The sequence below is a fragment of the Leptodactylus fuscus genome, chromosome 1 (assembly GCF_031893055.1).
Source record: "Leptodactylus fuscus isolate aLepFus1 chromosome 1, aLepFus1.hap2, whole genome shotgun sequence".
Taxonomy (NCBI): Eukaryota; Metazoa; Chordata; class Amphibia; order Anura; family Leptodactylidae; genus Leptodactylus; species Leptodactylus fuscus.
In genome coordinates this window covers 111,134,398-111,158,351 of record NC_134265.1, presented here as the reverse complement: position 1 = coordinate 111,158,351, position 23,954 = coordinate 111,134,398, and the positions used below count along the sequence as shown (strand labels likewise).

Here is a 23,954-nt window from a genome sequence, read left to right as displayed (position 1 = left end):
TGACAAATTTCCTTTAAACATTGCCGACATAGCCCAGACTGATCATGGCTTTCCGTTTGCTACACAGCAGCCATGTAACCTTCTTAACAACAGTGCCAGAACATCTGGGTGAAGCAGCAGCGTAAATCTGTCAGGTTCACACACTACAGTTTATTATTATAGAAATTGTAATTTTAGCTTTTTTCATTCCAGTATGATTTTTACACCATAGAATTTTTTGGTGGTGGCTATGCTCTTATGTATACTGGTATTACCTCACGCTTAAAAGCGTATCTGATAAGATGGCAGGGAATACTGTGGACCCCGCACAAGATGGGTCCACAGAAAATTTTTTAGCTTGAAATCTTATGTAGCTGGCCTGGTTTTCAATCCCCAGCAGTAATTGATACACTGCGAGTTCCAAACCTGCAGTACAAGACTCTGTAACAGTTGCCTTTCTGCACAGAGAAGGGTTAAACTTCTGTCCCAACAACTCCTGAGAGTGTAGTGTTGGTAAAAATAGTGTGCCACAACATAGCGTAGTAGGGTTTATTGATTATGCTATATCATGTGTTGGATGATGTGTTATATATAAGCTTATTTTGCTTTATCATGGTTCTGGCATTTTATGGACGTTGTGTCTGATTCTTAAGTAGTGGGACTTAGTTGCACCATGGGTGAAATTTTTTACTGTCTTGCAGTGATACCTACTTACATCAGGTGTTGCATTCGCCAAAGCAGGGTGGGAGATGGCTCAGTATTTAAGCACCGTTACCACACATTGTAGGAAGTGAGATGTCTTGTAGTACCAGGCGGTAGACACTTGTATGGTTTCACACAAGGCATACATTATCCCCTACATATACATCCTGGTGCATGTTAACTATAAAATGATCCTTTAATAGTCCCACCGTGGGGAAATTTTAGTATGTTACAGCAGCATAGTAATACAGATGCAGGATAATAACAGTAATATATTTGTCAGGATACGGAGTCGCCGCGGTCTCCTTGCTTGCTGGGAGACGTGTTAGGAGTTCTATTGGGTGTGCTTAGGTCATTAAGGGTTAATCTTTTCCCTGCTTTCAGTCTCCATGTCATTAGCCATCAGGTGTGTTTTTCTGCTGCTATTTTATCCCCACCCAGGCATGGATCCTTGCCAGCCATTCACTTTGTGTTTCCTGGTCCCCCTGCTCAGTCTGATTCCCTGTCTGTTTGTATTCCATATGTTCCTTGGTTGTATACCCGGCTTGTATTTTTGACTATCCCTTGTCTTTTGATTTGGTACCTTTTATTATATCTCCTGGCTTGACCTCTTGCTCGTCTGACCTCGCCTTCTCTTCTGTGTCTTGCTGGGACTTGTGGTCCTCCCTGGTTCCATGCTGTTTAGTCTTTTGTTTTGCATTGCATTTACACTGTGCTTTCTGTTTAGGTGTGACCCCGTGACTCCAGTCCCTAGGACTTTCAGGGCCTCCTCTCCCCTTATCCTAGCCGCCGCATAGAAGGTTAGGAGCCGTGGTAGGCGCACTTCAATTAGGAAGTGCATTGGTCTGCCTCATCTCAGATATTACAGCATAGCTGCAGGGCCTGCGACCCCTTTTGTCATTAGTTGCACAGTGTTGCTTTCCCAGCTGTGTCACTTTGCACTGCCTGACCCTGACTCCAATCCTTACAATATTACAGAAGGCAGAGGAAGATGCTAGGAATCAATAGCAGCTAAGGAGAAAAGAAATAAAGAAGACTTCAGGATCATTTAGCTCTTTCTCTTTGCTTGGTCTGATGTAGATTATGTAGCCTGATCGCGGTTGGGAGGAAGGACCTCCGACCTCACTTGGGGTGAAGCAGACGGTCACTTACAGTGCTGCCAAGTGCCGGCAAGGTCTCATACATGGGTGGGAGTTATTCTCCAGCATGGAGCTCACCACGGACAGTATTCCTCTGTCACCCACCACCTGTACTGGGTCCAGGGGGCTCCCCAGGACAGAGCTGGCCCTTCTGATCAGCCTGTCAATTCTATTTCTGTCCCTTGTTGATATACTGCTCCCCCAGCAGGCCACACCAAAATAGATGGCTGAAGCAACCACAGAGTTGAAAAAGGTCCTAAGAAGTGGCCCCTGGACTCCAGAGTCCCTCAGCCTCCTGAGGCATCCACTCTGATGCTGTTTCACACAGCAGGGACCTGCCAGTGTTGCCCTGTGATTTCTTTCGAACTTAGAGTCATAAGCCATAGACGCAGCCCCACGTTTTTCAGCAGACATAGCTTGATTACGTACCAAAAAGGCGTGATACAAGTAGACCTATTTTTGGAGTCCACAAGGACTTATATGTATTCTCATATGTACCTAATTTTTAATTAGCGCGGCCACGCTTGGTAATTCTATATATTTCGGTTCTTTTTACACATGTATTTTGGCAAGATACACATGCGTTTACTCCGTGTGAACGGGCCCTTAGAGGACCCTAAAGGAGAGATGTTTTTTGGAGCTGTTCTCAACTCTGGCTAAAGGACCCTTTACGGGTCCCATTGTGGTTAAAGGCTCCACAAAGATTCTGGATTGTTAGCAGCATATCGCTATGTGTAAGTCGGGAGATGTGCTGTTGGAAAGTGAAAACTTTATAGGGATAAATGAGGCACTGATGTTGCAAACCAGTGGGCAATGATCAGGAACGGACAATAGTCAGGAACGGGCAATGATCAGGAAGGGGCAATGATCAGGCATGGGTACTCCTAGCAACGTTTGATTGTCATCATTGCTTGTTGAGACAGCTTGAACAGGACATTTTTATCTATTAAGTAAAAAAAAAAACTAATGGGGTATTGCTTTTTTACAATCTTATAACCCCTATAAATTATGTAACCAAATTACTTGTATTATTCCCTTTTCACACCAGGCATCCTAAATAATATCACAACTCACATCCCGCTCCAGTTTTACACTTGTTTGTATTTACATTGGCACAACTGTATAATAATAGTAATAATCTATATTTATATACAGCCAATATATTTTCACAGCGTGATACAAATTAGAGGATACATGTACAGATCAGACATTGCAGCCTAACAATCGAATGAACAATATAAATAACAGAAGGGGGCCCTGCTCACAAGAGCTTTCAATTTATAGGATCAATGGGGTTTTATAATCTTTGTTACTATTGACAGATCTTTTCTATGGTATAGAAATTTTGGGGATCAATTGGTACACCAGTTATTAAGCTATTTATACCACCAGTAGAGTTAGCCATACACATTAGACTACGCCTGCTAATTTTTATAGGACCATTAGACTGGTTGTTGTGCATTGATGTATCCTGACTCTCCTTCTACAGCAAATGTAGGGGAAAAGAAGTGTCAGTCTTACTGGTTTTCAGCATGTCCAATCCTTTATTCACATGGGAGATAAAGGCGCTATTAGACAAAGTGAGTTTAGAGACATTTATCAGGAACAAACACTTGCACAATATTCCAGCCTGCCTAATAGTGCCACCAGTAACCCGAAAAATGGCATTTACTTGTTCACTGAGTGATCACTTGCTTCCAGGAACAAAAAAAAAATCATTGTTTGCCGGCAGCATATCACACTGTGTGCAGAAAGCAAACAATGGAAGAACATGCTGGGAGAATGATCACTTTAGCTGTTGGATTGGTGCAGAACCGGTGCTGATCAGGGCTTGTAAGAAGAAATCTACTCATCTAATATAGGAATGTCACCCATAGAGGTCTATTCCTTCCAACCTCCCCATATCTCTTTGCCTGGCGAAGCATACATGTATTCTTAGGAGAGAGAGATAAAGAGTCAGATGGTTGTCAGTCGAGAGTTTGTCTGGAAACTGACAGATTGGTAACCTGGGAACCAAAATATTTAGGATTTTCATTTTTTTAGAATTGTATTACAGAATCAATGCCCTAGTGCCCCTAACTTATGGCAGGTGTCTGACAGGATCAGAATTGCTGCAGTCAGTTGATAACATTTATGTCATTTTAGATTTCCTTTAATTTTTCTTTATTTTATCGGGTTGAGACAGAAATCTAGCTCGACAGGGAAGGGGGGGGGGGGGTTTGGGAGGGCTGTCAATGCTCACGTTAGTAGAACAGATGGCATTGCCACCCACTCATTCTTCCTGTCATAGTCATGTATGCAGATTTTACTGTATCGCCAAGGTGCATCACATAGAAAATGGGCACAATTAACCCTTTTACTCCTGGAGATTTGTAGATAATTAGAAAGTTAAGTTTTCTGAAATTGAAATTGAATTTTCAGCCCATAAATAGCATTTCTATAAGTGATAATGAGTGCAACATGTAGTGATATCACAAAAAGTTGGACAGGTTACATGATTATAATACCCATACTAGACCATTACTGGAAATCCAGCTAGATGTGTGTATATGTGTATAGATATGGGCTAATTTGTGATGATTTGTGCAGATAAAGGCTGCCTATAGGATTGCAGTGATACAATTCTGATGGATATGTTGATAGTTATGGAACACATTCTCTACTTAGGGCCTTGACCTGTAACTTTCCAGCAAAAAAGCTTTGTCAGATTGACAAAATGGTTTAGATGAGAAACTTTAAAAGAAGACAGGCGCCGTATACAACAATACCCCTTTCAGGCTTAGTATTACGGAATTTATTATGGGATTGTGCCGTTTATAGGCACTCCTTGATCATGAGCTTGATATAGTGGAGCTTTGTGATAGAACAAAACAGTGTCGAAATTTCCTTACCGGGAGGTCAGATTGAATTTTTCAGTGTTCGTGAATAAGACTGCAAATTATTAACATGGTGGTGACACATGGCTCCTTTTTGTATATGAAAAAGCATGATGTCAGAGTTTAAAGATTTACCTGGTTTACTAAGAAATGTCTATAGTCTGCTGAAATTGTCAGAAAAAAAAAATCTACATATCTTCTTTTCATCTCCTTACCCCGTTCATTCACAGTTTCTCACTTGGATTCAGAACAGTTGATTCTTTTGACAATTTATAATATGTACAGAGATGTAAGGCTAGGTTCACACCTGCATTCAGGCTCCCCAAACAGACCCCCGAACGGAAACCTAATCTGCTTAAAAAAGTAGTTACTCACAGAGGGGTCACACGGTGGCTCAGTGGTTAGCACTGCAGCCTTGCAGTGCTGGGTCCTGGTCTTCAAATCCCACCAAGGGCAAAAAAACATCTGCAAGGAGTTTGTATGTTCTCCCTGTGTTTGCATGGATTTCCATCCCATATTCCAAAAGACATACTGATAGGGGAAAAAAATGTACATTGTGAGCTCTATGTGGGGCTCGCAATCTACATAAAAAAAAAAAAAAAAGTAGTTACTCACGGAAACCAGTGGACCCCATAGACTACAATGGTGACCGCCAGGTTAAAGCCCAGTTTCCGCCCAAAAAGGGTGAAAAATGTGGAGAGAAAAGTGCTGCTTGAAGCAATTTTCTCTTCACATTTTTCAAGCGTAAAAGGGAACAGAATCCTTGAATGGATTTCCAGCACTGGTGTGAACCAGCCTAAAATGCTGTTACGAGTAAATGTAAGTGAACTTTATGGAATTACCTGGATTTCTGCACTTATTACTGAGAAATCTGGTCAGATTGTTATCAAAGTCACAATTGTAGACAAATACAATCTAACTAAACTAATAACATACAAACAATTGTCATGTTCATGAGCACATTGAGGCAGATTTATCATTCTTTATGTTATGGATCAAATGCAGCTCCGGGCTATGTAGTGAGTCCCAGTACCAGACACACTGATGAAATGGCAAAAATCTGCACTGAGCATCTGGCACACTCCTAGCTGCACCAAACCTCATCCTCAAGAGATGTTCACCAGAGCCCCTGATGATGGGGATGGACTTGGAAGCTACTGTGGGGCAAGGAGGTTACAGGTCCAAGAGCGCAGGACGCACAGCACACCACTAGTCTCAGAAGAACCAGAAACTGAAATAACTTCCTGGAAGACTTCTAGAGATGGGATGAAGGTCTGAAGCAGAAAGCAGCAGATGGCAGTAACCAGAAGGTGGCAGCAGAAAACCTATAGAGTAGTCATCCAATCTAAGTGGTCAACATGAGGTCAGTGCAATACAGAGGGGTAATCCAGGAGAGAGGTCAAACAAACCGGATCAATAACTGGAGCGCAGAGCGGAGTAGTACCAAATTGTGATCAAAGAGCAGGTGTCTGTAGGCAAGCCAAGGTTGTAGCAGAAGAAAGCGTAGTACAGAGTCAGGAAATTAAAGCAGAGCCAGGGATGAAACCAAAAAGTCAAGCAGGACACACACAAAACACAGGAGAGAGAGCTAACTTCCAGTACAGACCAAATAGCCAGCGGTAAGCGGGAGTGGAAGTGATGAATAAATAGCTTCCAACAGGCCCAACATTAACCCTGTATCGGAAGAAGAAAGGTCCTGGTCCATGTTAGGAGAAGGCCGGCAACCCCCGCATGCTGCCACAGAGGTTCCTGCTTTACTCCTAAACATCTAATATACTACAGTTTTCTGCATACAAGGCATAAAATGTCATATTTTTTTTCACAAATAGTTTTTTGCCCAAAAAATGTGTGCCTTTTAGGCCACTTTTTTTCTTACCAGAAAAAGACGCATTGGTTGTGGGGCCATATTTTTTTTGTAATTAACACCTGGCACAAGGTGCACCTCATTTATGAGGCATGGACCTCTTCATAAATGAGGCTCACCATCCGCTGGCCAATGGGTTATGAAGGCTGGTGTTGAAAAGGATAGCACAAAAGAAGCTGATGTCCAAAAAAATCAAAACAGTCTGTCTCAAGTTTGCCTGAGACCACCTGGATATTCTATCATGCTGCTGTGCAACTGTTTTATGGACAGCTGAGACAAAAGTGGGACTTTGTAGCACAAATGCACAATGCTATATATGGAGGAAAAAGAATGCTATATACCAACACAACATTATTCTGACTGTCAAAAATGGTGGAGGGAGCATCATGCGGTATTGATGAACTGAAAGGGAAAAAATGGCTCAAATTTTCTCCTTGGCCGGGACCCCATGAAAATGCAGCGTTTTGGCCATGGCCAAGGCAAAAACCATAGCATTTTACATTACATGCAAAGTGGATAAATCTGGCTAATGCCATCCACATATTGGAGAAAAAATCTGCAGTGGAAAAGCTGTGATTTTCAAAATCACATCATGTCAATCATATGGAAAACACCAGTGTTTCTATAGGTATAATAGGGGCACAAAATCTGCAGAGGAAAACTCTGTGAAATTACAAAGAAAAACCTTGCGCAAAAAAGTGCTGTTTTTCCGCCACATTTTTGTTTTCTGAGTATTTTTTGCCACTCTACTCTACATGCAGCTTTAGCCTAAGGGTAAGTTCACACAGAGTTTTTTGGTCAGGATTTTGAGTCGGTCAGTTCTTTTTTCTGGGAGCCGGTTTGTTCCGGCTCCCGGAAAAATAAACGAGATGCTCATTCTTTTAGGCGGATTCGCCTCGAGACATCTACTTGAAAACACTCCCTGCCGACTAGGCCCATTCATTTGGGCCTAATCTGGAGCGGAGTGTGCGACTGGATGCCGGTACACTGCATCAGCATCCAGTCACCGCTACCTGTATTTTGGACCAGAATCTGAAGCGGCCTCTGCCTCAGGTTCCAGACCAAAAAAACCCATGTGAACTTACCCTAAAGGAGTGGTCTAATTTCAAGAGACAAATCTCATTGTTTATATCATATAAAGTTAAGCAATTTTCCAATATACTTTATCTATCAATTCCTCATGGTTTTCTAGATCTCTGCGAATTCATTCTGCTTACTCCCACTGGATAAAAACCAGTCCATACTCATGTGATATACAGTCCATGGTCATGTGATATACAGTCTATAGTCATGTGATATACAGTCCATGGTCATGTGATATACAGACTATAGTCATGTGATATACAGTCCATGGTCATGTTATATACAGTCCATGGTCGTGTGATATACAGTCTATAGTCATGTGATATACAGTCCATGGTCATGTAATAAACAGACTATAGTCAAGTGATATATAGTCCATGGTCATGTAATAAACAGACTATAGTCATGTGATATACAGTCCATGGTCATGTTATATACAGTCCATGGTCATGTGATATACAGACTATAGTCATGTGATATACAGTCCATGGTCATGTGATATACAGACTATAGTCATGTGATATACAGTCCATGGTCATGTTATATACAGTCCATGGTCATGTTATATACAGTCCATGGTCATGTGATGGACACAAAGCTCATTACACCTGTGCAGTGCCGCACCTCCCATGAGGCGACCTGAAGCGACCGCTTCAGGCGGCGCTATGCCAGGGCCACGGGGAGGGCGGCATTTTTGCTGACCTAAGCCAGTCCCAGACAAGCTGTCCTGGACTGGCTTAGGGTCACTGTTATTGAGCGGTGGATTGGGGAGGCCGCTGGAGCAGCGCTGCTCCAGCAGCCGCCCCTCACGCTCAGGCAGAGAGCAGGTCCTCTCCCTGCCTGCTCTCTGCCTGCTAAAGACGATTGCTCCGCTCGGCCCCGCCCCCTCCGCTCGGTCCCGCCCCCTCCACTTGGCCCCTTCCTTCCCCTTCCGCTCGGCCCCGCCCCCTCCTCCGGGGGGAGGGGAGCGGCTTTCTGACGTCCGCTTCAGGCGGCAGAAACTCATGGTTCACCCCTGCACCTGTGTGTTCATCACATAATGAATGACAGCAAGCAGAGATCTAGAAAGTGGGAATTGATACATAAAGTATGCTCGGTTTACATTAGCATTGCCTCTCCATTGTTCTGTCTGTCGTCTTAAACAGTAGATGATAAAGTCCTCCATGCAAGACTTTTTCCTCCATTGATATTCAGGTGGATGCTGTGACAACGGAGACTCCCTCACAGATATGAACATAGCCGTATATTAGAAAACTGTATAACTTTTTATTATACAATTGTTTCTTAATATATTTCTGAAAATGGACCCCCCCCCCCCCCTTTAAATAATAGGCTTCTCTCATATTTTCTTCCTGTACAATGGATGTTCACCCATTGCTTTCAGTAAGAAAAACTTGATTTCTTTGTGTGTTATTAGGTCAGTAAGATTGCTTGTGTCATGAATTATGACTTAGATACCAATCACACCATATTTTCTTAGTATTCCATGCAGTAATACAGCTATTCTCAGGATATTCACTTGCTTTTTCTTGCAGCTGTAATTGCACAATTCTATGTGTCTATCGGATTCATCTACTGATCTAGGAATTTATTACATTGGTCAACTGACTCTTCTAGAAAAAATTGTAAATCTTTGTCATTGGTCTATAAATTCTATACCATGCTATTACGTACAATCTTATATCTCGTCTGTTATCTCTGAGCCTTCTCATGTTGCAGGGTTATTATCCTCTGTGTGCACTTCATTTCCAGGAAGATTCACTGCTTAGAGTGTTTTCTGCGTCACCACAGCCCATAATATGCAGCCAAATTTACTTGTTCATAACACTCTTGGCAAAGATACTGGGTAGAAGGATATTTTTCTGTGTAAATACAAATGTACTTGTAGCTGTTACTTTTCTCCTTTACTTTAGACTGTAAACTGTATTGGGCAGGTTCTACTCACACCTCCTGGTTCAATGCTTTTTTTTTAGGTTTTGCATACTTATTATATTCCCTTCTTATGAAATGTCTTGTTTGGATGCTCAGCGCTAATCTGCATATTGATAGTCCATGCCCTTATATTAAAAGGAGTCTAAGACCACCAAAATCACTTCTAAATCACTTATATGTTGTTCTAGAGCAATTGGTGGCATAGTGAATGTATCCTTCTTGTGTTCGGCTCCAAATTGTGGAAATGCAGTTTTTTTGTTGCAGATTTTGATGCAGATTGGCTACAAAAGGAATAGCAAATATATAAAAAAAAGTTCTTATATTTCTATCTTCTGCACAATCTACTCCAGATTTTGTCTTTAGCTGCATTTCCATAATTTTCCATAAAGCCCCAAGTAGTGGGCTGCAGCAAAAAAGCGCTGCGGGAAAAACCAAGGCGGCAATGCATCACGGTTTTTCCCGAAGTGCTCTTCACAGAAAGTTCGCAGAGGCTTCCATTATACCTGTAGGGAAACCACCAGCGTTTCCATAAGTATAATTGACATACTGCGATTTCCAAAACTGCATCGGAAATCACAGCATTTCCACTGCACATATTTTTCTGCAATTGGTGGATGGAATTCATTACCCCCACTTTGCAATGACTGTATAACTCCACGTTTTTTTGTGTGTGTGTTTTGGTGTTTATGCCACATGGGGCCCTGGCCATAAAGTTCAATGTTACTGCTGATAAATGTAATTTTTGTTCCATATGCAGATGAGCTGTTTAACCCTCTCAGTAGTGGCGTAACTACCGCCGTAGCAGCAGAGGCAGCTGCCACTGGGCTCGGGACATTATGGGGCCCGGCGACAGCCGCTACCACTGCGGGTTTTTTTCCTTAATAGTTACTGGAGTTACTCCAGCCAGTAACAGGCCTTTTTTTACTTACAGTTCCTGGCAGGGCCGGGATCGGTAAGTGACACTGCGGTCCCAACAAACAGACCCCCGAGTATAATGATCGGAGGCCCGGGAGAGGTAAGAAACATAAAAAACACTGTTACTTACCTCTCCACGATCCGGGCAGGCTTCAGGCCTAGTCGTCTGACGTCTCATGACACTGGCCTGCGTCCCGGGTCATGTGACGTCTGACGTCATTGAAGATGGACTGCAGCAGAGTCGGGAGATAGGTGAGTAACAGTGTTTTTTTCATGTTTTTCTCCCCCTGGGTCTACGATTATTATACCCTGGGGTCTGAAAAGACCCCAGAGTATAATAATTGTTTATGGGTGTCCACAATGGGGCATAATACTGTGTGCAGGGGCCACTATGGGACACAATACTGTGTGTAGGGGCCACTGAGGGACACAATAGTGTGTGCAGGGTCCACTAAGGGACATAATACTGTGTGCAGGGGCCACTATGGGACATAATACTGTGTGCAGGGGCCACTATGGGACATAATACTGTGTGCAGGGGCCACTATGGGGCATAATAGAGCGCGCAGGAATGCGTAGTCGGGGGTCGGTCAGGGGGGAGATCATGTCAAAAGTTCACCACGGGGCCCCGCCATTCCTAGTTACGCCACTGCTCTCTCAGGACAGGGTGACCTTTGCCAAAGCACCAGTTTTCTTTTGTGGTTGTTACTACTGAACAGATAAACTGACACGTCCCACAGAGAGTGATTTGTAGCAACCACAAAAGAAAATGGTACACCAGTAGGTGTTGTCCTGCCCTAAGTACATTTTAATACAAGAAATGTATGGTCACTATGCCACTAACTATCGCAGCAACAGCAAGTGCATTGTTGAGTAGCAATTTTGATGGTGGAAGACTCCTTTAGCGGACATTTTTTAAAAATCCATTTTATTTGGTATATTAGATTCAGTATTGCCATCAATTTATGCTCCTGGACTTTTTAATAGGACTTTGGATATTGGATTATTTACAGTGCAAAAACATTTTATAATGAAATTCACTGATACGGATATTATACAAATGAGCTTAGATATAATACATGTAAGGGGCGTTCACACTACCGTTACTAATGTCCGTTGCTGTCTTCTTGCATAGGATGGCAGCAACGGACTTTAGCTGTTGCAGAGACACTAATGTAACAACAATGTAATGAAAGATAAAGTCCTGTATAAGATTTCACACTCTATATACAGTGTCCATTGTAAGCACGTTTGTTAATGGATGACAACATGCTCCATATGATACACTTTGTGTTCTTTTTTTAGTAGTATGTGTTAATATAACATTTTTTTGTGAGATAGAAGCACACAGTATAGCCCCCCACTCACACTTTGGTGAGTCTTGGGCACCTATGACACTGTCTACAGTCTAGAGATGCCTGACGTAGTCGTTTAGCCATCACTATTTGTCACTTGTCAAAGTCACTGCGATCTTTACACTTGCTCATTTTTCCTGATTCTAATACATCAACTTCAAGTACCATTTACTTGATTCCTAATATATCCCTTGAGAGGGGCCATTGTCATGAGAAAATCTGTGTTGTTCAGTGGTTTTAATGTTATGGCTGATAGTTGTGCATCTTTCTATTGATCTCTATCTAAAGCTAACACATGACAAAGCCTGGCAGATTTTTATTTGGAGTCTTGGCATGGGTTTAGTTTACATTACATGCCATTTACATGTTTATTATGCACATTGGCAGCTGTTGTGTGACTCTCGTGGTTTTACTTTAATACTTTTATGTTGTGCTGGTTTACATGACATAGTCGCTGCACTTTATTACATATTTGCATCCAAGCCTCAAAAATTCAGTTAATTAAACCGTTTAGAACAATAATAAAGTCATGTGGGATTCATTGGTGTCTGGTGGACTGGATTTAAAGGGATTGTTCAGGATTTTATAAATAGTGGTTAACACTTTACAGTAGGAAAAATGACAGTTAAAAGTAACCAATCCTCCCCTGTACAGGTAATGTTCTGGCGGTCCCTGTCAGTCTTTGATCGCTGCAGCCTGTCTTATACCGTCTATTAGTGCTGACACCAGAAATTCAGTGATTGGCTACAGCGGTCACATGATGTATGGTATGCCGTCACTGCTGCCTTCACCACTGGAGATTCCTTTTAATATTTTATTTCTATTTATTCCTTTATATATTTTATTTCTATTTATTGCTGATAACTAAAGGTGAAACGTTAGACACATTATCGCCAATGCAGAACCAGTGTCAGGGTCTTTTCATTGACATGTCAGGTATAGTACTTCCCTTAGGCACTATGGTCCTGGTATAACTGCAACCTCACAACTTCTCATAGATACATGTCTGGGATTCACTTAAGTATAGCCCACAGCCTTGGAGTCTCAGAGCTGTTTCTTAGACAGTCTCCCAGACAATCCTTTTTACACATTAATCATTTTCTAGTCTTGGTGGTTTTGTTAAGTGTTAAAGTAACTGGTAATATTTCATGGCTGGACACATTCTTCTCCTCCTACCATGGCGCTGATTCTTAGAAAAGTGGAATTTCTTTTCAGATTAGACTACACAGAAACAGTCTTAAATAAGAAAAAGCTGAACGAAAAGTTCTTTCTCATTTGAGAAAAGTTTATTGCAACCTTGCTGATTTCCACCAAACAAATTTTATAAGATTGCTCCAGCTTACGTCTTGTTATATGAAGGAACAATTATTTGGTTGTGAACCTATCTGTGCATAGTGATAACTTCACCTCCGTTGTTCTCCGGGCTTGTTCATCTTTTGTAAAGTATTTACTTTGTTCAGGCAAATAAGGAGGAGGGAGGGGAAGGGAGATGGAAGCTTTAAAATTGTTGCCCTTCTGTATACTATTATGTCTCAATTTTCGGTACAATGATAGTGACTAACAAAAAGTTACTAAAGAAAAAAAGCCAAACTAAAAACAAAACAAAACTGGTAATGTCATTCTCTACAATGTGTACAGGTAGATTAATGTTATGTAGGCCGGGGACCCCACATGGCATAAATGACTCGGCAAAAACCACAGCTTTTTACAGTCCCTGCTAAGTGGATGGGGTTCTAGTGAATCCCACTCACACATTGCAGAAAAATATGTGCAGCATGTCCATTATACCTATGGAAACACTGGTGGTTCCTCTATAAGTTTAAATGAAGCAGAAAGTACACAGATGAAAGTAGACTTTCCCATATTGCTTTTTGCTGCACCCCGCTATGTAGGGCCTTTGCTTTAAAGAGGGGTCTTTTTTAAGTCACAGAGGATTGTTTAGATATTTTGTTGTAACTGTCTCTTAGTATTAGGTCTGTATTGGTTTTTAGCTCCTGGCTGTGAACAACAACGTTTCAATTCAATCAGCAAACATAGAGCTTGGTAATAGTGAAGAATATGAACAGTTCACTACAGGGGTTAATGTTTCCTTAACACAACAGAGAGCTCCTTTAGGCTAAGGCCCCACGGGCCGTATCTGCAGCACTAAAGCGCTGCGGGAAGAACCACTGTGTGAACGCATTGCGGTTCTTTCCGCAGTGCTTTTAAGAGAAAGTTCACAGAGTTTTCCTCTGCGGACTTTCTCTTAACATTATATCTACGGGAAAGCCGCCGGAGTTTCCGTAGATACAATTGACATGCTGCGATTTGCAAAGCCGCAACAGCTTTGCAAATCGCAGCGTGTCCGCGCTGCAATCTTTTCTGCAAAGTGGGCATGGGATTCGCATGAATCCCATCCACTTTGCCTGCAGTGTACAAAGCCACGATTTTCCTGCAGCGTCTCCGCTGCGGGCAAATTGCGGCGTTTCCGGTCCATGGGGCCCCGGCCTTAGGCTGAGGCCCCACCTAGTGACTCGCAGGGAGTTTTTCTGCAATATGTGGATGAGATTCACTTACAGTTTGTTTGCAGGAACTGTAAAACACCGCCGTTTATGCCACATTGAAACATGGCTTTAGTTTCATCATTTAGAATTTCCCTGGTGGGACATGAGCTAGTCTCCTGGAGTAATAGGATAACATTTTCCACCCATGGCAGAAAAAGAGCATATTCATTTATGTGCCGTATCCACCGCTTTTATAACAGATCTTGCCTAAGGTGAGCCTCTGTGCAAGGCTCACCCACATGACTGCACTTAGTCCATATACATGTTCCTATCACAATAAGCACATTTTTTTGAAATTGTGCCAGAATTTTAGAATGAAAAGCATGGCTAACCCAACATGATGAAATTGGTGGGTTAAAAAGTCCTGCACAGAGGACTGCACACTTTTTCCTCCATTGGTTTCATTCTTAAAACATCGGTCACCCGGTCTCGCAGCACCTCCCATGAGGCCACCTGAAGCGACCGCTTCAGGCGGCGCTATGCCAGGGCCTCGGAAGGGCGGCATTTTTGCTGACCTAAGCCAGTCCAGGACAAGCTGTCCTGGACTGGCTTAGCGTCACCGTGTCTGCAGCCCAACACGGGAAGCGAACAGTGTATTGGGGTGGCCCTGCTGGACACAGTGCTGCTCCAGTGGCCGCCCCTCACACTCAGGCAGAGAGCAGGTCCTCTCCCTGCCTGCTTTCTGCCTGCGAACGCCGCTCGCTCCGCTCAGCCACGCCCCCTTTCCGTGTGACCCTGCCCCTTCCACTTTGCCCCGCCCCTTTCTTGCCACCTGCCCCCTCAGCTCTGCCCCTCCTCGGGGTGGGGAGTGGGGGGGTGGGCGGCTTTCTGACGCCGCTTCAGGCGGCAGAAAGCCCAGGTTCACCCCTGCCCGGTCACATCCCATCGGTCAATGGTGTCTGCTGGGCTCCGTGTGTAACAATTATTACAGTGGTCCCCATAAGCCAGCGTAAGCACAAATGTAATGAATGAATTACACGGGAAACGGTGAGCCAGTCCCACTACTGTCAGCATGTACGGCCCGTATACAACTAATGTTTGTGCCCAGTTTTATGTGAATATGTGTCACCAGTTATCTGACCTTGATTTACAGCATGTCCTAAAGGCCAGAAGTATCGTCACATTTCTACTGTTCTTACTACCTGTTGATATTAAATGTCTGATCTGAGCTTACTATATAGTGGTTAAGGTACTATATAGTGCTTAGAATCTGGCAATCGATTGGTAAATTTCTGCCCAGACACCAAACAAGCAGGAGATACTTCAAAATGCACCACTAGTTTATTCAACGCTATAAGAGCACAATAGAGATGATGATAAATATAGTGTATCTTAAGCAGATAACTATTAAAGGCAGCGCCAAACCCAGGCAAGCACAATATTTATGTGGAGTTTCTCTGTTCTTCCCGCTTTTGTGCGGGTTTACTCCCACCCTTTAAAAACATTATTGTAGGTAAATTGGCCCGTGTACAGTATATACAGTATGTGTGTATGAGGGAAATTATTTGCACTGGGTACAAACTTTGTACAGCGTTGCGGAATGTGTTGTTGCTTATTATAGCTGCAAGGAATTCAGATTTCTTGACGTTCGTTTTATTGTAACATTATTGTGAAGGTAGAGGATTCATGCCGCCTTAGAAACACAAGATTGATTTTGACATGGCACGTAATATTATGTGATTTATGTTCCAGTCCCAGATTGATATTGTGTGCTCCATTTTTTTCTTTACTTACAAATAGTTACTTATATGAATGAAGGAGGGTTGTCCATCATTGCTTGGTTGATCTTTTGTCTTTCCTGGTGTTCTTTTAACTAGCGAGATTTATGGGTTTCAGGTTTTTCTATTACTGGAGTGGAATTTTCTGTTATTAAATAACCAACAAAACTGAGTGCAGATTGATACAGCTTAGAGATCAGGTCTGTTGTAAGATCGATAGCTGTGCCCTGTCTGCGGGCCTCTTGTGATGTAACATTATGCGGGCAGCGCTGGCACCATCTGAGCCAATTGGAAAAGTCCGGAGAATGCTGGCAGCATGAAGGATTGCCAAGCACAGGCAGCTTCTTTCTGCAGCACAAACACAAGGCAGGCCCCGTGTAACTGTACATCCTCTGGTATATTCATAGTAAAATGGACACACATAATGTCCCTTTTATCTATAATGCCATTCATGAGCGAATACCTAAAGACTAAGCAGGTAAGGTATGATATAGGAAATTAGGGATGTGCATTTGTACCTTAGTGAAGGTCATTAGAAAGATGGTTCTTAGTCCACAGATGGAGGAGTAAAATAGCAAGTTTACAGAATATATATGAAATTCTGAACCCACATCTTTTCTTTTATCTTTGTTAATCCACAGCGCCATGAGGAAACGTATATTGATAATAGGATTTCTTACTGCCATAGTGGTGGCACTTGCTCTGTTTTTGGGATTGTTCTTTGGACTGCGTACTCAACCTACGGATAATTCACACATCTATGACCGAGCAGCTGTAGCCACAGATGCTGGAAAATGCTCTGAGATTGGCAGGTAAGTCAGGGCCATTTTCAGAATTCATTACTAATTACTCACATTCCTATATAGATATACAGTCCTATGAAAAAGTTTGGGCACCCCTATTAATCTTAATCATTTTTTGTTCTAAATATTTTGGTGTTTGCAACAGCCATTTCAGTTTGATATATCTAATAACTGATGGACACAGTAATATTTCAGGATTGAAATGAGGTTTATTGTACTAACAGAAAATGCGCAATATGCATTAAACCAAAATTTGACCGGTGCAAAAGTATGGGCACCCTTATCATTTTATTGATTTGAATTCCCCTAACTACTTTTTACTGACTTACTGAAGCACAAAATTGGTTTTGTAACCTCAGTGAGCTTTGAACTTCATAGCCAGATGTATCCAATCATAAGAAAAGGTATTTAAGGTGGCCAATTGCAAGTTGATCTCCTATTTGAATCTCCTCTGAAGAGTGGCATCATGGGCTACTCAAAACAACTCTCAAATGATCTGAAAACAAAGATTGTTCAACATAGTTGTTCAGGGGAAGGATACAAAAAGTTGTCTCAGAAATTTAACCTGTCAGTTTCCACTGTGAGGAACATAGTAAGGAAATGGAAGACCACAGGGACAGTTCTTGTTAAGCCCAGAAGTGGCAGGCCAAGAAAAATATCAGAAAGACAGAGAAGAAGAATGGTGAGAACAGTCAAGGACAATCCACAGACCACCTCCAAAGAGCTGCAGCATCATCTTGCTGCAGATGGTGTCACTGTGCATCGGTCAACTATAAAGCGCACTTTGCACAAATAGAAGCTGTATGGGAGAGTGATGAGAAAGAAGCCGTTTCTGCACGTACGCCACAAATAGAGTTGCCTGAGGTATGAAAAAGCACATTTGGACAAGGCAGCTTCATTTTCGAAACAAAAATTGAGTTGTTTGGTTATAAAAAAAGGCGTTATGCATGGCGTCCAAAAAGAAACAGCATTCCAAGAAAAACACATGCTACCCACTGTAAAATTTGGTGGAGGTTCCATCATGCTTTGGGGCTGTGTGGCCAATGCCGGCATCGGGAATCTTGTTAAAGTTGAGAGTCGCATGGATTCCACTCAATATCAGCAGATTCTTGAGAATAATGTTCAAGAATCAGTGACGAAGTTGAAGTTACGCCGGGGATGGATATTTCAGCAAGACAATGATCCAAAACACCGCTCCAAATCCTCAGGCATTCATGCAGAGGAACAATTACAATGTTCTGGAATGGCCATCCCAGTCCCCAGACCTGAATATCATTGAACATCTGTGGGATGATTTGAAGCGGGCTGTCCATGCTCGGCGACCATCTAACTTAACTGAACTTGAATTGTTTGTCCAAAATACCTTTATCCAGGATCCAGGAACTGATTAAAAGCTACAGGAAGCGACTAGAGGCTGTTATCTTTGCAAAAGGAGGATCTACTAAATATTAATGTCACTTTTCTGTTGAGGTGCCCATACTTTTGCACCGGTCAAATTTTGGTTTAATGCATATTGCACATTTTCTGTTAGTACAATAAACCTCATTTCAATCCTGAAATATTACTGTGTCCATCAGTTATTAGATATATCAAACTGAAATGGCTGTTGCAAACACCAAAATATTTAGAACTAAAAATGATTAAGATTAATAGGGGTGCCCAAACTTTTTCATAGGACTGTATACACATTCCTATATCCTATTAATATTATAAATGTGAAATGTTTGTGAGTTTGTGACTTTGGATGTTCGGATGTTTGGCGGTCAATTACGCAAAAACCGCTCCACCGATTTGGCTGAAATTTTCCACAAACATAGCCGCTACACTCGATTGCACAATAGGCTACTTTTCGTCACAATAGCGCACATACGTTTTTCCCAGGACCCCCACAAAACCCAAACTCACATCACTATCTTTGCAATCTCACACACTTTGGACCATAGCAAGCCACAAAATTCATATTACCCTCTACAACAGAGGTCAGCAACACCTGGCACACGTGCCAAGAGTGGCACTCCTGCCATATTTCACTGGCATGCCAGCAGCACAGGACCTGCAAGAGTTAAATGAAGTCCGAGGTCCCTTCAGTGCTCTGCTAGAGCTGGGGCATAAGGACACTCCACTTTGAGAGGGGTGCAGGAAACCCAGGGGGTGGAGCTTAATCGTTCAAGTCTCTGCCTGCCTGCCTGCCTGCTATAGTGATAGCTCCTGCCATCTGCACCCTGCAAACATTCCCTGAGGAGGACAGGAAGCTGCTAGCAAACTGAAAGTAAGAAACACACAGCTACCTTCCTTTAGTTCCTATTCTCATTAATGTCCGGCATTTGGGGTTATTAGTTTAGTGTTAGTAACTCCATGTGCCTCACATTAATAGGAATAAACCCCATCATGTCCCTCATATTAACCCCTGTGTGCCTCACATTAATAGGAATAAACCCCATCATGTCCCTCATATTAACCCCTGTGTGCCTCACATTGATAGGAATAAACCCCATCATGTCCCTCATATTAACCCCTGTGTGCCTCATATAAAGGTTACTAATATGTGAGACATATGGAGTTACTAATAAAAGACCTCAATAATGAAGATACTTAATTATTACCTCCAAGTCTCTCACATATCAGTAACTAGAGATGAGCGAGTACTGTTCGGGTCAGCCGATCCGAACAGCACGCTCCATAGAAATGAATGGATGCACCTGGTACTTCCGCTTGGACGTAGCCGGCACGATTAACCCCCCGCGTGCCGGCTACGACCATTCATTTCTATGCGAGCGTGCTGTTCGGATCGGCTGATCCGAACAGTACTCGCTCATCTCTATCAGTAACTCTTACACAGGGGTTAATGTGAGGGACATTATGGGGTTAATTGCTATTAATAAGAGGCACATGGAGTTACTGAACTGTCATGCACAGGTCCAGACTTTATGTTGCTTGCTCAAGAGTATCCTGTGCCCAAAACTTACATGTACTGGCGTAAAATAACAAATCATACAATGTCGTATATCGAAGTATATTAACCTGAAATACCTCTGTCCCAAAGACACTATGTACAGTTTCGCAGAACACCGTATAGCAGCTGAACTACAAATTACGTTCAACACAAAAGTCTCACGTATTCTCTGAATTACAGCAAAAACAAGATACAAAGTTACATTTTAGATCCCAGACCTTATACACAGTACTAAAACCTTACCCGCGCCTGTATTTACACACTTCTACAATCACCGCAGACGAAGTCGCGGGTACCAGCTAGTATATGTATAAATATGGCAGGTAGGTTATGCATAAATGATTGAGACCACAGACCTTCGAGAGATGTACATGACCCACCAAAGTACTGTTTTATTATAATATTGAACAATTGATGTTGAAGCAAACCCTATAAATCCTCCTGATAACAAATTCATTTACATTAATATCTACCAATAAAGCATGCAAATAAAGCAGATGACTGAATATAAATTAGTTACAAGGAGAATTTATTGAGTTGGCTCTGAGATGAATTGACCTGAATTTCATTGTTGACTTTCAAGGCATGGAAAATCAGCTTTATCTCATTGCAGCCACATTTCTTTTTGTTTTGCTGCAGTTTTAATTATTATACGATTATGTATCATTGCAGTGCATACTTGTTAACTTAATAAATACAATGGCACATATAACCATTGTCTTAGGGACAATATGGGTATAGGAACAGTCGTCTTTATCTATGATAGCTAGAGATGAGCGAGTACTGTTCGGATCAGCCGATCCGAACAGCACGCTCGCATAGAAATGAATGGACGTAGCCGGCACGCGGGGGGTTAAGCGGCCGGCCGCCGTCAAAGCGGAAGTACCAGGTGCATCCATTCATTTCTATGGAGCGTGCTGTTCGGATCGGCTAATCCGAACAGTACTTGCTCATCTCTAATGATAGCCATTATAGCTGATAGTATGTCGGTGTAAAAGTCATATAATAGATTAATGACTGATTCAAAGCAATTCAACCTATTGGTGATAATACAAAATTCGGACCATGGTGCGATTGGGAATACATAATGAGAAGGTAACATGCACAGTGTAAGGGTTCATGTCAAAAGATTTGGCCCAATGGTGAAAAGTCACTTACTGCCCCCTCTTTGTACCTAAACCCTCACATATTAGTATAAAATCAGCCACGATGCTGCCAGTGGTAGATAATGATAAACATAACCAACTAAACAGCCCAGTCAGCTGTTTAGTTGGCTGTGTAGTTTTAAGTTGGTTTAGGGGGCGTTCACACTTGTGCCCATGTCCGCCCACTGGGTCTCCGTCCTATTTCCCAGAGAAACTGCCTAGGGGACGGCTTCCCAGCGATCAGTTTTAAAACTCAATCATTTCAATTGGTTTATAAAGCAAGCCACCGGTGTCCATATGCAGCCTCTCTGTGGGGAAACCATTTTTTTTGGCCAGACACAAAGTCTGACATTCAAATGAATGGGTTTTAAAACTGACCACCGGAAAGCCGTTCCCTATGCAGTTTCTCTGGGGAACAGGAGACCCAGTCGGCAGAAATGGGTGAAAGTGTGAACACTCCCTCAGTAGTTTTTTTATGTTTATCTTTGCATTCTATCAAAATAGAACACACACAAACACACAAAGAACAATATAGGCAAAAAAAGAAGAAAAAAGGGAAACTAGTACAGTGAAGAGCAATCAATGTAAAATATGTTATCATCAATAAAAGTTGAACCAGACACATTTCAAACAAACAAAAAAAAAAAAAAAGTGCCCAACACCATTCATTGAGTTCGATGAGATACGATGGCGTCATCACCCACACACTCACAATCTAACTTGTGCTCGCCTGTGGTGGGAGGAATCTAGGAAAGGGATTGGTAAATAGCTAGCTGAAACTGATCCAAGAATCCCTTATTTGCATGAAGTGGTCTGGGGTATCTCTGGCCACATATTTATATTTCCAGAGACCCAAGTCTATAGTCTATATCAGTTGTTCCCTAAGAACATTAGGGAGATTTCAGTTCAACAATAGTTTTTCTGTTGTAAAATAGGAGTATCTGGTTAGTAAGCGCAAAGTCTTATGCCTGAGAGACCAACTTTAGTGTTCAAAAAGTGGTGGACCTCCTGCCAAATGATCGAAGAAATGTGCATTCCCATACCATATGATCTACGTCAGGTGGGCAGTTTAGGAAAAACCCCAGTCAGAGACCACATAGTGTGAACCAGAAACAAACTGGTGATTCTGTTTTATAGGACAGAGAGCACAACAATGGGTGCAGACTGTTACAGATTGTCAACTAAAATACCCCAAATCGCCTTTTATCTTAAGTCTGGCCAGCCTTAGTCTATGCAAGGGTTGTTGAGATGTGTCTAGAAAAGCAAAGGCACTGTCGGCAGCTACCTCTTGGGTCTCTTTCACAATAAGTGAATGTTCTTTAAATTTACATATAAATTGACATGACAGCTGCATACTGTATTAATATACAATTGATTATCATCAGGCACCACAGTAACAAGATGGCCTGTAATAACAACATAGCATCAATATTATCTTGTAAGTTCATTGCATATATTTGCATTCATTTAAAGCGGATTTATAAAAGGGGTAGGCTAATATGTTTGCACTATTAAAAGGATATTATGCATACAAATTTTATTGTATGTGACATTAATAATTTCCTGTTTTTACAGGGATGTACTAAAAGAAGGGGGTACCGCTGTGGATGCTGCTATAGCTACCCTCGTTTGTAATGGTCTTATGAACGCTCACAGTATGGGGATTGGAGGAGGTGTGATCCTTACCATATATGATCCAAAAACAGGTAAGGAATAGACTGTGTTCAATCTTTGGCATAGTTGGAAGACTGATAATTAGAGATGAGCGAACACTAAAATGTTCGAGGTTCGAAATTCGATTCGAACAGCCGCTCACTGTTCGAGTGTTCGAATGGGTTTCGAACCCCATTATAGTCTATGGGGAACATATACTCGTTAAGGGGGAAACCCAAATTCGTGTCTGGAGGGTCACCAAGTCCACTATGACACCCCAGGAAATGATACCAACACCCTGGAATGACACTGGGACAGCAGGGGAAGCATGTCTGGGGGCATAAAAGTCACTTTATTTCATGGAAATCCCTGTCAGTTTGCGATTTTCGCAAGCTAACTTTTCCCCATAGAAATGCATTGGCCAGTGCTGATTGGCCAGAGTACGGAACTCGACCAATCAGCGCTGGCTCTGCTGGAGGAGGCGGAGTCTAAGATCGCTCCATACCAGTCTCCATTCAGGTCCGACCTTAGACTCCGCCTCCTCCGGCAGAGCCAGCGCTGATTGGCCGAAGGCTGGCCAATGCATTCCTATGCGAATGCAGAGACTTAGCAGTGCTGAGTCAGTTTTGCTCAACTACACATCTGATGCACACTCGGCACTGCTACATCAGATGTAGCAATCTGATGTAGCAGAGCCGAGGGTGCACTAGAACCCCTGTGCAAACTCAGTTCACACTAATAGAATGCATTGGCCAGCGCTGATTGGCCAATGCATTCTATTAGCCCGATGAAGTAGAGCTGAATGTGTGTGCTAAGCACACACATTCAGCTCTACTTCATCGGGCTAATAGAATGCATTGGCCAGCGCTGATTGGCCAGAGTACGGAACTCGACCAATCAGCGCTGGCTCTGCTGGAGGAGGCGGAGTCTAAGATCGCTCCACACCAGTCTCCATTCAGGTCCGACCTTAGACTCCGCCTCCTCCAGCAGAGCCAGCGCTGATTGGCCGAATTCCGTACTCTGGCCAATCAGCACTGGCTAATGCATTGTATTGGCGTGATGAAGCAGTGCTGAATGTGTGTGCTTAGCACACACATTCAGCTCTACTTCATTGGGCTAATAGAATGCATTGGCCAATCAGCGCTGGCCAATGCATTCTATTAGCTTGATGAAGCAGAGTGTGCACAAGGGTTCAAGCGCACCCTCGGCTCTGATGTAGCAGAGCCGAGGGTGCACAAGGGTTCAAGCGCACCCTCGGCTCTGATGTAGCAGAGCCGAGGCTGCACAAGGGTTC

General features: G+C 42.6%; 1 protein-coding gene across 1 annotated transcript in view; it reads left to right on the top strand.

Moving 5' to 3' along the window:
• Positions 1-23,954, top strand: part of GGT1 (gamma-glutamyltransferase 1) — a 67,955-nt gene that overhangs the window by 5,331 nt on the left and 38,670 nt on the right. The window contains exons 2-3 of the mRNA XM_075276013.1: positions 16,748-16,918; positions 22,583-22,713. Coding sequence (XP_075132114.1) covers positions 16,752-16,918; positions 22,583-22,713 — 298 coding nt within the window. The 5' untranslated portion in view covers positions 16,748-16,751. The remainder of the gene's footprint in view (positions 1-16,747; positions 16,919-22,582; positions 22,714-23,954) is intronic.